At 38.2% G+C, this 13717-nt stretch overlaps 1 protein-coding gene across 1 annotated transcript in view; it reads left to right on the top strand.

Annotated features, from left to right (window-relative positions):
• Positions 1 to 13717, top strand: part of LOC133526949 (steroid receptor seven-up, isoforms B/C) — a 147164-nt gene that overhangs the window by 46143 nt on the left and 87304 nt on the right. The window contains exon 3 of the mRNA XM_061863809.1: positions 7280 to 7825. Within this exon, the coding sequence (XP_061719793.1) occupies positions 7280 to 7825 (546 nt within the window). The remainder of the gene's footprint in view (positions 1 to 7279; positions 7826 to 13717) is intronic.

The raw sequence follows: 13717 nt of genomic DNA, 5'->3' as shown, positions 1-13717 counted from the left end.
TTTTTACTGTTTTATACGGTTCCGTGCCCAAAGGGTAAAACGAGATCCTATTGCTAAGACTTCGCTCTCCGTCCGTCTGTCACCAGGCTGTAACTCATGAACCGTGATAGTTAGACAGTAGAAATTTTCACAGATGCGGTATTTCTGTTACCGCTATAACAACAAATAGTAAAAAACTGAATGAAATAAATATTTATGGGGGATCCCATACAACAAATGTGACTTTGTTGCCGTTATTATAGATACCGGTTTTTTAAATTATATCTTACGTTTCTAAATAAATTCTACGAGACAGTTTACGAACATTTTACGAGACACTTCATCCATATAAACTAGTTGCTTATACACCGCACGATAAGCTTAAAAAAAATTACTCCGTTGAGTCATTATCATAGCGAACTCACAACAGTTTTTACTTCCACAAATACTGGCGCTTAAGTCCTTTATGCCAACTTTCGCTATTTTGAACTTTTCCCAAAAAAACGACACGATAGAAAAATCATATCTATCGAACCTGTGTGGCTACCACTAATTCGGAGCTGACATAAACGCTATCGTGGACGTAACTTACTTTCTATATAAGTGCGAGCGAGATGTATAGAAAGTAAATTACGTTCTCGATAGCGTATATGTCAGTTTTGACACTGTCTGTGACTCATGGTACGGGTACTGCTCACAAAAGGGACCATCTTTCGACACAAGAAGTCTTATGACACGAGTTCCAATGCATTTCGCTCGTACTCAGCGTGAGTTATCGTTCGTCGTATCAAAACAAGATGAAAACTGTAACAAATTGTGCATCAGAATCGGCCTCACAGAGGCATTATGCAAGGAATGTTACTAAAGATGGCTACCTACTAGGTATTATAAATTTGTCAGCAAAGTTAGTTTTGTTGTTTGTGTCATGGGTGTTATTTATTGGGTAAAAAAACGCGTAACGACATTATTTATGATAGAATTGATAAATGTTATAATTATTGTTAAAATATATTATATGTATATTAAAACTAACTACTCTGTATCTTTAGGTATTTAAATAAAAGTAAACAAACTCTACCCTCAAATGGCTCCTAGCCAGTTGAGGGTAGATGAAAACATTACATGATCAAATAATGTAGGTTAAACTCAGGTCGTTCAGTGACACATCCAGGCGGTTTTGTATTTGGTTGGTTAACCAATAAATGTTATAATTACCCGAAAATGTACAAATTGATTGTTTACTTTTATTTATATCTAAAGATACAGTGTGTTCGTGATATTTTAATAGTAGACAGCCTAAAAAAGGAAAAAAAATCTAACTATTTATCAATAAATCTCTGATATTATAACGAAAACAATGACGGCTCAAACATTACATGATATATCTGACAGTATCCATAGACAATCACGTCGTAGTCGAATGTTTAAAACGTCAAATGAATGACAGCAGGCGCCGTGTGCGTGTGCGCATAGACAACATGAGAATTATATATAATCGAGATAGGTACAGAAGGTCCTTTTTTAACCCTTTTTTTGGCAATGTGTCGTACAAGACATCCACTTTTAGTATTTTTCGAATTATTTGTTTGCTCTATTAGACCCAAGCGAGACTGTAACTCACTATTCTTGATAAGTGCTAAGTTCATGAATGTTTCGTAAGCAGTTTATTCGCTAAGCCTTATACTAACACCTTATTCTCGTATGATCAAATTGTATCCAAAATTGCCCATACTTCTGTAACTATTCGTTATAGGTGTAGTGTTTCTTTAGTTAGAGCCAAGCAGAACAACAGAACCAGCACTTAAATCTATATCAGTACCCCTAGTGTAAATAAATTCGATTTCCAAACGTGACGTACGCGTTTGCGTTTAGTCTCATTTTGTATTGGATTTCGAAAGAGCGCGCCAAGCGGGACGTTTTGGAAACTCAAAATCCTATACAAAATGAGACTTAACGCAAACGCGTTCGTCACGTTATGATGTCGATCAAAGTTACACTAGGGGTACAGATCCCTGCAAAACGGTGTTTACAGTTTGCCTGCTTTGACACCAGTTTGACTGCAATGACAACACTATGTAAACCTGCTGACTCACGACACTTGTAAGAATTGTAAGATCAAGATAGCGTACTGTATTTGTGCACTATGATCGATTAGTGACGTACCTCGGTCCGAGATGTATCGACGGATAGCGTAATGACGCTATTAAGTGAGGTGTCGACGCGTGGGAGCGACACACATACGGACAACTCTTAAGTGATCATATTTGAGTCTTATCTCTTCGAATTAAGGTTTAATATGACAGTTTATAATGGACGATTGGGACGTCACGAGTTTAGCGTCATTACTGCGATTCGGACGGTGTTATATGGATAAATCAGTATCGTTTCCGGAATGCGTGAGGATATCTTTTAATTGACTGAGTGAAAGCTTTGCCGTTTTAGCTTGGGCAAAAATGTTTAAGTAGCTTCGGATATTGTCTTAGTCCTCTACGCCGCATTTCTCTTCCGATTCTCGTGAAATTTTGTGAGGAGGTTCGTTTATTATATAGATTTTATTTGTAGTACCAATTTTTGGAATTTTTTCTAAATGGCGGAGCCATGGAGTTTCGCGACATCTACAGCTCAGAGCCCTAGATTATAGTTTTTTATATAATTTCTTTGAAGGTAGTTAATCATAATTTAGTACTGTTTACCTCCTGGCAGAGATAGGGGGAATATCCCACACAGCTTCATTGAACGTTATTTCAGAAATTTGAGTAAATTAAGTATTAGTTTTATAGCATTCGTCGTATACGTAAACACAAAACTATGAACAATATCCTCTGCTTAGATGAGTGTTGTTAATGATAAAATCTGTAGTCTCTAGCATTAAACGTAAGCTTACTCAATGACAACGACCTCTTTTAAATCTTTATAAATACAACCTGCTTACGATTTTCCCTGAGAAAAAAACAAAAACCGAACAGCGCGTGCGCGAGCATTCGAGTCGGTGACAGGCCGACCAGCTTTTAATCTGTATCAAAACAAGCAATAATAATCTTTAAGATTAAGCGATAAGGTGGTCCTTATCTGTCAATGTAAGTTGGTAGGAGCGTACGGTTCCCGCCAAAAAACGAATTCACAAGAAAATACTTCGGATGCTTAGCGCGCTGGGCATTTTTGTCGGAGTACAATTTGGACCGTTCGATTTGAATTCGTTCGGCGTTTTAGAGCAGATTCGTTCCGTATTGTACAGGTGTCGTTTAATAGACTATTTTGAATAATTTAGTTTGACAAGTTTCCCAAACAATATAACAAAAAATGTTATTGTTAGGTAAATATAAGCAACAGCTAGATACAAGTAATAATAAAACAAGATTTATACAGTATTTATACTATAGTTAGGCCCAGGACTGTCTCATTTCCAACATAGACAGAGAGAATTATACTGTCTTTGTCTTACGCTAGTTCTAGCACCCAAAAGAAAGGGATAAGTAGGTACAATTTTACTGACAAGTTGTGTTTGTCAATAGTTTCATAACCTATAAATGGTTTTTCTTTTGCTGAGAAACTAAATCATGAGACCAAAGTGCTTTATTAAAACAAGAATTAATATGAATTAACCCAATGAAAAGTAAACGTCATCGCTACATTAAACTGTCTGTCCGTCCGTCAATCACTGTGAGAACTCATTGCGCTCATAAAAGTTTGGTAATAAACACTATTACCACTTTATTGTCTTTGGGATGACGCGATCATCTATTATGTAACACTGTATTGAGCTAAATTAAGCTTTTAAATCATTTTTCACCACACCAACTGGTAAAGGCCCTCTTGATTCAAAAACCAATGAAAAAGTTGCATTTTATCCACATGTGTGGCAAAGTTATTAGATCCAAATTTTGAGTTGTTTCCTTATGTTAGTCGGTGGAATTGACTTTTAAATGATACATTTTTTATTACGTTCATTTGAATTTGATTTGGTCTGATTTTTTTGGTATTTCATAGTTAGTATTTTTCTCGCGTAGGTGTGGTGAAAAATTTTGTGTTTAGCTCAGAGGCATAGTTTGTTTAACCCTCGTGCCTTGATACCCTCGCAACGCTCCAGATTTCACTTCTCTAACCACGAGCGTAACGACCGGTTTGGCCTAGTGGGTAGTGACCCTGCCTACGAAGCTGATGGTCCCGGGTTCAAATCCTGGTAAGGGCATTCATTCGTGTGATGAGCATGGATATTTGTTCCTGAGTCATGGTTGTTTTCTATGTATTTAAGTATTTATAAATATTTATATATTATATATGTCGTTGTCTAAGTATCCTCAACACAAGCCTTATTGAGCTTACTGTGGGACTTAGTCAATTTGTGTAATAATGTCCTGTAATATTTATTTATTTATATACTTTAAGAAACAGTTTGTAACTAAAAATCTTTGCTGAATAGTCACATCATGAACTTATCTGCTGCTATAGCATTGAAGTTACGCTTTCATTTTAAAACGACATGATTAATTACATGAACATTCAAGAACCGTCAGACCAAAATAAGTTGGCAGCGATTTGGACAGCCTAGACAGTGCAAATGCTAATTATAACGTCAAATTTCTATGAAATTATGACGTTTACTTAACTTACACAGACTGGGCTATCAAAATCGCTGCCAACTTATCTTGGTCTGACTCTCAAAGTCACTAGGGCCATTAGGGCCCACTGATTACCAGTTCGCCGGACGACATCGGCCTGTCAGCTTTTGCGAATAACTGAGAGGCCGATATCGTCCGGCGAACTGGTAGTGGGCCCCTTAACATATTATACTCGTATGTCTAGTATTATTTTACGTTACTAAAGATTGTAACTCGTATATAAATAAAATAGAACCAATAGAAGTTTTGTACGTTAAAGTTGATGTGCGTCTCAGTTTCCATTAATGCGATTTAAATCATTGCGCGCTGACCGCTTTTGCCTTTATTATCTCTGATTTCTATGTCAACAGCTTATGGCTATTATTTTGATATCTCTAGCTCTTTTTATTTGACTTCAAAAAGGAGGAGTTCCTTTACCAATTTTTTTTGTATTTTTGTTATCTCAGAATGATTTGGAAAATTCTTTTGTTCAAAAATATAATCTAAGTAAGTAAAGCCCGACCAGAAATATATGATTATTGTCAAGAAGGCGCTGTTATTCTCATAATATGTATAGCGTGACAGTTCAGTTTAGTATGAAAAAGTTAGTTCCAACGAAATTCCGCAATATGACGCGTGATCATCATGTATTACTGGTCAGGCTTTACTTATAATGAGTAATATAAATATTTTGTCAAAACCGAATACAAATGTCAATTAAGCTATAAACCATCTCCTTGATTTTTTCTTAATATATTTATTGACAATAGACAACAAAATCAATCCTATTTCCTACGTTAAGTATAGATTCAAAAACAAGCAAATGTTGGAATTTTTCATTTATATAGTTGGACCTCAGCTATGACAAGCGATTCTTGGCAAACTATATCTAAAAGAACACGCTCCATCCGAATGACTGTCTGTGTTATTTTTTTGACTACACATTTTTTGAATAGCCCATACCAACCTGCACGTCGAAAGTTTTTAGATCTGACGTCACGTCACGAACTAGAACTCAGCCGTCACAGATGACTAGCAGGCCAATTCGAACGTACACAGATATCCAAATGACATCGAACTGATTCAGTTATCGAGCATTTCACTCTAATTGGTCGTAACTGTATTGGTGCGGGCGAAAGGTGCGGGTAAAGCTATCGTGGACGTGTGTGGTGCTTAGCTATATTATAAGATATATGTCGGCATCGGTAGTATCGCTCTGTCTGTGATGAACTTGACTCAAATATCATTCTGATGTCAATGTATAATTGATTGGCCTGTATAAAATAAACTATAATAATTCTAACAACCAAACCCCTGGCGCAATCTTGATGAGATGACAACGTTTTTTCTTGGTAATAAGTTAATTTATTTCGTTGATATTCCACTCCCTACCTCTAACTGACTCATAGCAAAGTCCCTAGAGGCTGCCATTTCTTTAATATAATAATAACAATCAAATTCTTCTTCTTCGTCGCGTTGTCCTGGCATTTTGCCACGGCTCATGGAAGCCTGGGGTCCGCTTGACAACTAATCCCAAGATTTGGTGTAGGCACTACTTTTTACGAAAGCGACTGCCATCTGACCTTCCAACCCAGAGTGTAACAATCAAATTATAGAAACGAATTAAGTAACAGAAGAATCAAAAACTAAGACAATTATATGACGTAATTAAAACTGTACGATACAGTGACAAATGTATTCTTCGCTTATAAAATTGAATTTTATCTACAACTCAATTTCCCATAACGCGTAAATCCATGTAAATTCAATCTAAAACCTCTAGAGTTGCTAATTTAACTGCACTCCCCTTCCAACTTGTACCTCATAGAAACTCTTTCGAAACTTCTCCTTGTTTTCCAATTTTCATCTTTATTTTAATTGAACAAAGTTGTAAATTGTATCTCGTCAGTTAATGAGATAGGAGGTTGTGGAAGGTTTTGTAGTTTCTATTATCGGGGGTCATAAAGTGAGTTATTACAGTGACGCGGGCAATCAAGATGCTCATATGCTAATAAGGCCCAGGATTGCGAATTGCTGCAGTTAAGTTTAAGGGACTCTAAATTCATTAGACTGTGGCTTGTCTGCCTTCATAAATAGAATATGAGTTTTAGCATCGATTGCTTTTGTAATTTCGCAATTTTTGTTTGAAATATAATTATGATGTTTTTTTATTTGTTTTCCAAGTCCACAGAAGCTTCCTTAACGACCTTTTTGTTATTTATTTTTTTAAATATACTGTACAGTCAGCGTCAAATACTTTGTAGCAGTCATGGTGTCCAAATAGTTCGGTACACCATACTAAATATATGGTGTACCGAACTATTTGGCTACTTTGGTTGCTACAAAATATTTGACGCTGACTGTACATGCAAACGACCAACGTAAAAAAATCGGAATGACAGTATTCAAGTAAATAATCAGTATACAAGTTTCGTTTGGCTTTTTCTATCTTGATCAGTACCCCTAGTGTAAATTTATTCGATGGCGTAACGTAAGTCTCATTTTGTATGAGATTTTGAGTTTCCAAAACGTCCCGCTTGGCGCGCTGTTTCTAAATCCCATACTAAATGAGAACGAGAACTAACGCAAACGCGTACGTCACGTCACGAAATCGAATAAATTTATATTAGGGGCTCTGATGTACCAACGACAACGCGATGTCATTGCTATTTTATGTTTATTTGCCTATTTCCTTGTTCCAGCTGTCCAGAGAGGCCGAGTGCCACCGACGCAGCCCTCCGGCCTCGCCCTGCCCGGCCAGTTCTCCCTCGCCAACGGCGACCCCGCGGGCGGCCTCAACAGCCACCCCTATCTCTCCTCCTACATCTCCCTGCTGCTCCGAGCGGAACCCTACCCAACGTCAAGATATGGCCAGTGCGTCCAACCCACCAACGTCATGGGAATAGACAATATCTGCGAACTAGCTGCAAGATTACTGTTCTCCGCTGTCGAATGGGCGAGGAATATACCGTTCTTCCCCGATTTACAAGTCACTGATCAAGTGGCGTTACTCCGGCTCGTATGGTCGGAACTATTCGTCCTAAACGCTTCCCAGTGTTCCATGCCCCTACACGTGGCTCCTTTACTGGCGGCTGCGGGTCTCCACGCGTCACCCATGGCGGCGGACCGAGTGGTCGCCTTCATGGACCACATCCGCATCTTCCAAGAACAAGTGGAGAAGCTGAAAGCGCTCCACGTCGACTCGGCGGAGTACTCCTGTCTGAAGGCCATCGTCCTCTTCACGACAGGTAAAATTTTGGATAGTCTTTTTGGGGAAGCGCGGCTGTTGCTTTACAGGGTGGCCGGCGCTGGTGCCACTGTGACCAACTATGGAGAACTCCTTGTGTTAGTGAGGACACATTTAGATGCTTATGCGGAGGCTAGTAGGGTGCCACCGGCGCCGCCACCACCATCCGCCGCCTCCTCTGGCTACTATTCAACTCTTGACTCGACTCTCGGTGTCAACTCTTCGTTATCCTATGGCAGCTTCCTATCAACTCCTTCTAGGTTACCACCAAATTACACAAGCAGCCCTAGAATACCTGAGGCTAGTACTTCATCCCCGTTCAAACCGTGGGATGGTTTAGGGAAGAGTCAGAAGGATCTCGGGGGTTGACGCTGAGGGTTGTCCAGAGCGGGCTTTGGATAATTTGGATCTGGGGTGCTATTTTTTGACACGTCCTGGTATCTTGAAACCTCGCGGGATCTGAGTGGGGTTATACCGATCCAACCTATTTTTGTGCACTACCTCGGAAGCGTTTTAGGTTTCGTGTCAGTAGTGCACAAAACCTGTTCTTTCAGAATTTTGCGAGGTTTTCTTAGGAATGCGGATCGTGTTTTGAAGAATAGCATGGCTGGTGTCGGAAAACGTCCCTTGAGAAGTCGAACGTAGGATGTTAACGTTACCTTCGTAATGTACTTGGGAATAATAACTCTCGCTCTTCAAACCTAAAGTAGGTAGTCAACCGAAATTAGGTAGTGACGTCCTAAAGTAGGTAGGCTAGACCTAAATTAGGTAGGACTATACGGGGAGCTCGCGACTTATTGTTCTCCAACCGCGCCTTCTATTTGTGATATTTATTAAAATATATTGTAATATAATTATGATAACGCATTATATGCCGGTACACGCACGTACCATTTAACTTAAGTATTTATTGAATGTAAATATTAATTTATTACTAATTTATTAATACACTCGCGTAATTTAATCGTAATCGTCTTTTGTTTCATTTCTTATTCTTTTAAAGCTTTCCTTTATAGATAGTAAAAGTTAGAAGAGTCATTATAGTTTTAAAGGCATTTTCATTTTGCATAAAAGTCTAAAAGTCCTCATAGAAATCGTAAAGCGTGTAGTCTATTGGACGTTAAAGTAAGCGTAAGTATCATTTAAAAGTAGGCTCATACACACATTTTATAATTTATGGGATATTAAAGTTACATAAATATTTTAAGTGCATGTAAATATCGGGGGTGCATGTGAGCCGTATGTTAAACCATGTCTGCATTTAGGTAGCGATAATCTTTGGTAGCTATATCGTCTTCATCAAAATGCCTAATATGATGAAGCATGTGTGGTAAGAAGAGCTGCCATGAACTCCGATTTGAGAATTCAAAAACATTCCAACTAAGTTAATGTGATGACGACCGTCTAGTAGGTAACAACGTCTACAAACTCTTTCGTCGCTTCTAACTATTGCGCTTGTACACATATTCCACTTACCCACTTACAGCATCGGTAGAGCAGAAGGAAGGTTTTTCTTTCTGACTGTGTCCGAGCGAAGTACGTATACAAATGCGAGAGCTTGACGACGGTCTTCTCCACATTGACCTTAAACTTCTTTTTACGAAAAAACCGCGAGGTCTGTGTTATATAGTGAGCCGCTGTGAAATCTTAATAATTGTGCTACGGACGGATTTGCAATAACATATTTTTTGACATTACAAAAATATTTTTTAATTCATGATTATTTTGGGCACGTCACCACTTATAAGGATTTTAAGCCTTAGCCCGATTCGAAGAATGAGATACGATAACGATAAGTTCTGGTTAAGATAAGTTCTCATTTAGATATCGTTTGTATGTCGTATAATTGACAGAAGCAGCTCGATTTGGGCAACCACTTCACTTTGACGTTAGAAATATCGTAGATAGATCTTATTGGGATTACAGCGGAATCGAAATAAACGTCAATTTTGACATGGCGTTTAGTTATCGATCTTTTAAAGATCTTAAACGTGTCTTAATCATCCTTCGAATCGGGCCGTTAGGTAGGTTAACTTACGGAACACCTCGCGCGCCTGACTGCGGTGAACTACGAGTATGTATTTCGAATTTTAAACCTAAGTAATAATATTTGCATGATATTTCAATCTTAAAAGTGTAACAGAAATAAAAAATCTAAATAAATCTGAAAAAAATACCTAATATCATCAGATCTCTTTTTCAGATAATCATATTCACATTTCTGATAGTACTTACAACTTGAAACTTAAAAATCTTAATTGCAGCATATGATATTAATCTAATTGATAACTTGAAATTCGATTTTATTCACAATGTAAAATGATGTCTCCAAAAAGCTCAACTAAAACCACATATCGACGTAAAAATCAATAAATCCCTCCACATCGTCTCGCAAGTTCGTAACTTTGACATTGATTGAGACTAGCCCAATTCACGAAACAACAGTATCCATAACCAAAACAACGGTAACAACATCCAATATAACTAGACCTCCAAATACAAGACAACTACTAGCAGTCAGGGGCCACGCGTATATATACTGGTTGTCTTAGATATGGTTAGGCCTAGCATGTACGGATTATCTGTGACGTGTGTCTTTTGACAGGGATTATTCTCGGTGGTAAATAAATAAGTCAATGTATGAATGGAAAAATAATGGTTTTGTATGAATTAGCAAGAATTGAATTGGCTTTAAATTATCGTAACTTTGACTTTGATTATCCAACCTGCCACAAAAATAATATCGCATATGTCGCCCTGAACACAACTGAATAATAAATATACTACACCTCATTAAAATCAGCGTTTTGGCCTACATGGTTGGCCAAAAAAAAATTGGCATACGTATTTTTTCTCCATCAATTAGGTTAAAAGGTTTGTTAATATTTCCTCCCCTACTGATTTAATTGAAACAAAATATTTTACATAAAAAGAAAGTCCACTTTTCCCACATATTTCATCATAAAAACCTTAAACCACGGACTAAACAGACTTCAAAAGTAGTTACCGTTGACGCACCAACAACCCAGTTCATCTTGAACTTTCCCTCACTTAGATTTGTTCAATGAGTAACGGAGCTGAGAGGTCTACTTAAACTGGCTAGGCCTTAGGGCGTGTTGAATATGCAATAGTAATAATGTAGTTTTATAGATAGCTAACTTTCTCTGTGAGAACTTAGTTTGAACGGTAGCTGATGGATTCAGAAATAGGAATAGGATACTGATGCCAATGAGGGCTAACGGGTTTAATTTCGCTACTAGGGGCGCCAGTGTAGTGTAGTGTAGTGTGTGTGTATATGTGTATATGGTGCCAGGTCTTTCAAAATGACAAATGCATAGTATTTTGGGTGTTAAAAGCTTTTTGATAGCGAATTTTCACTCCTTATTGGTGGTAAATCTTTTTCTATTTTTGATTATTTTGGTGTAAAAAATAGTTCAATAAATATTAATGGTTTTAAAAATGTGCCAACTAAAATATGTCCAAAATTAAACACATAAAATTTAGACGTGAATATACTTTTCTGTATATTAGAACGTATTATATTTTTTTAAATAAGCATTAGCAGATTTTTGGATCTGTTTTTCGGGACCACCATCTACAGTGGCGCCAACTGGTGAGCAGAAAAACGTTAGCCTTCATTCAATGGAATATAAATAGGTGTTAATTCCAACACACATACCCACGATACGACGTCGTATCCACGATACGTGGATATGTGCGTTGGCCCTTAGTGAATATGGATTTCGTCAAGGTGCCCTAGTAAAAACGATCTGTATTCACAGCAAGAGTGAATTATCATTAAATCAGCCATCTTTGACCTATAATAGGACACACTAGAGTTAATTTTATGATAAGATTTTCAAGGTCAGTTCCGAGTCTGTAGATGTAGATAGGCGCCTCTAAAGGAGCCCACTGATTACCAGTTCGCCGGACGATATCGGCCTGTCAGTTATTCGCAAAAGCTAACAATCGCGAACAACTGACAGACCGATATCGTCCGGCGAACTGGTAATCACAATCAGTGGGCCCCTTAAGTTGATGCACCCACTTTTCAGTGACTAAGCGTGGCACTGACGCATTGCCGATCCGAACATTGCCGATCTGTCAGTGTCAAAAGTAACATTTCTTCAATCGACTTTTGACACTGACAGATCGGTGTCGTATCGCTGTGACATCTTATATTATAAGTATTGGTCGAATTTGGCCGTATAGAAGTATTTTCGTAGGAATTAGACATCTAATTCCTACGAAAAAACTTAATACTTATAAGATGAACTTAGCGATGTCGCTAAGCTAGTGTTATGAGCTTTTAAATATTTATATGGTAATTGTTTCTCTCTACTAAATTATATTATAATAAATAAAATAAATTCAAAAAAGTCAAAAGAAGAGGCATAGCTATGGTCAATTTACAATAAATTATGTATTTTCCATAAAGTCAATATCCAGGAATGGAAATGATTTAGTGTCCTATATTAGTTCAAATAGTTTTTAGTATTTTTTTCTAAATTTTGCCTTAAACATATTTAGAATAGGAATAATATTATGATAGGTAATTAGTTTCCTTGTTCCTATGATGATCCATCTCCGACCTCGGCGATGCAACTGAGGAACTTTACCTTCACACATCAAAAACAATCAAAAAACGCCCGAGGCGATCCTTTGGGCTCCCCAAACCGACAAAAACATATATATCTCTTTCCAACTTATCTGTTTCCCCGTTAGAGAGAGCAGGGTGCTAGTAACGGGATTCGGTCGTGACCGCCGGCGCGGGCGAGTCACGATTTTGAAAAAGTGTCGGACGGCCGGCCGCGTCCCAAGGGTCCGGTGTTTGGCGTAAGATATAAAATATCCGTTATTTGGAAGTGCAAATTGTCTTACTAGATAGATATATAGATAGATAAAGTCTTTATTCAACCCAGGGCCGGATTTAGGGGAGGGCAACCGGGGCTACTGGCCCGGGCCTCCACAAAAGAGGGGCCCCCCACAATAGAGAATTCGAATTTGGGGCCAGGGGGCCTCCACTCCTTTATTGCCCGAGGCCTCCAGACCTATAAATCCGGCATTGATTCAACCACAACTTACACGCTTTGTGACACAAACAATAACAAGAGGCAAAAATAAAATTTACAAGCGACAAAGAAAAGGTAACATACATTTTAATACATAATTAAAAATTGTTTGTTATTTGTTAATGTTATGTGCGCGATTGGTCGCAATCGCAAATAGTTGCGTTGGACTGCACGCTTGGCTCGCATTCGCCTGACACGATTCCAGTGGGCCTACCGCGAACCACGTTCTACGTGTTGCCACCCTGTCACACTTATGTACGAATTTACAAGTGCGACAGAGAGGCAACACGTCGAATGTGGTTCGCGGTAGGCCCTCTGGTGCTCATGAGGCTCATCTTTACGAAGTACTTAATATATTCTTGCTTTAAAAATACCTAAATAGTAATCATCAGAAAATACAGACGAAAAGAGCGAATTCCATACTTTGGCAGTCGGAAATAAATAACACTTTTAGTGCGGTAGATAATTTATGCAGTATTAATACTGGGTCAAATTGACCCTAAATATTTATCTAGACTCGTCGACGTCAAATAATAGTAGAATCCCATTTTTTAATGTGTTTTATTCAGACCTAGACCTGAACGTGCAATTGAATTATAAGGATCTAGATAATTTTAAGAATCCCAATTATAAGCGCATAATCTCTTGTGGCTTAGGCGCCGGTCTCTTAGCAGCTTCCCAGCCTGTATCGCATGTCCCCGATATCTGGCAAGAGCTATGTACGAACATACAGGACACCGGCAACTTGTGCTGGTATAGCTATAGCTTTATGATGTACTAGCTACCGAACAAGTGCTGTGGAGCTCTACCGTAAAAGGGTA

Source organism: Cydia pomonella, chromosome 17 (assembly GCF_033807575.1).
Source record: "Cydia pomonella isolate Wapato2018A chromosome 17, ilCydPomo1, whole genome shotgun sequence".
NCBI lineage: Eukaryota > Metazoa > Arthropoda > Insecta > Lepidoptera > Tortricidae > Cydia > Cydia pomonella.
Note: the sequence above shows the minus strand (reverse complement) of the source record. Positions and strands in the feature narration are given on the sequence as shown.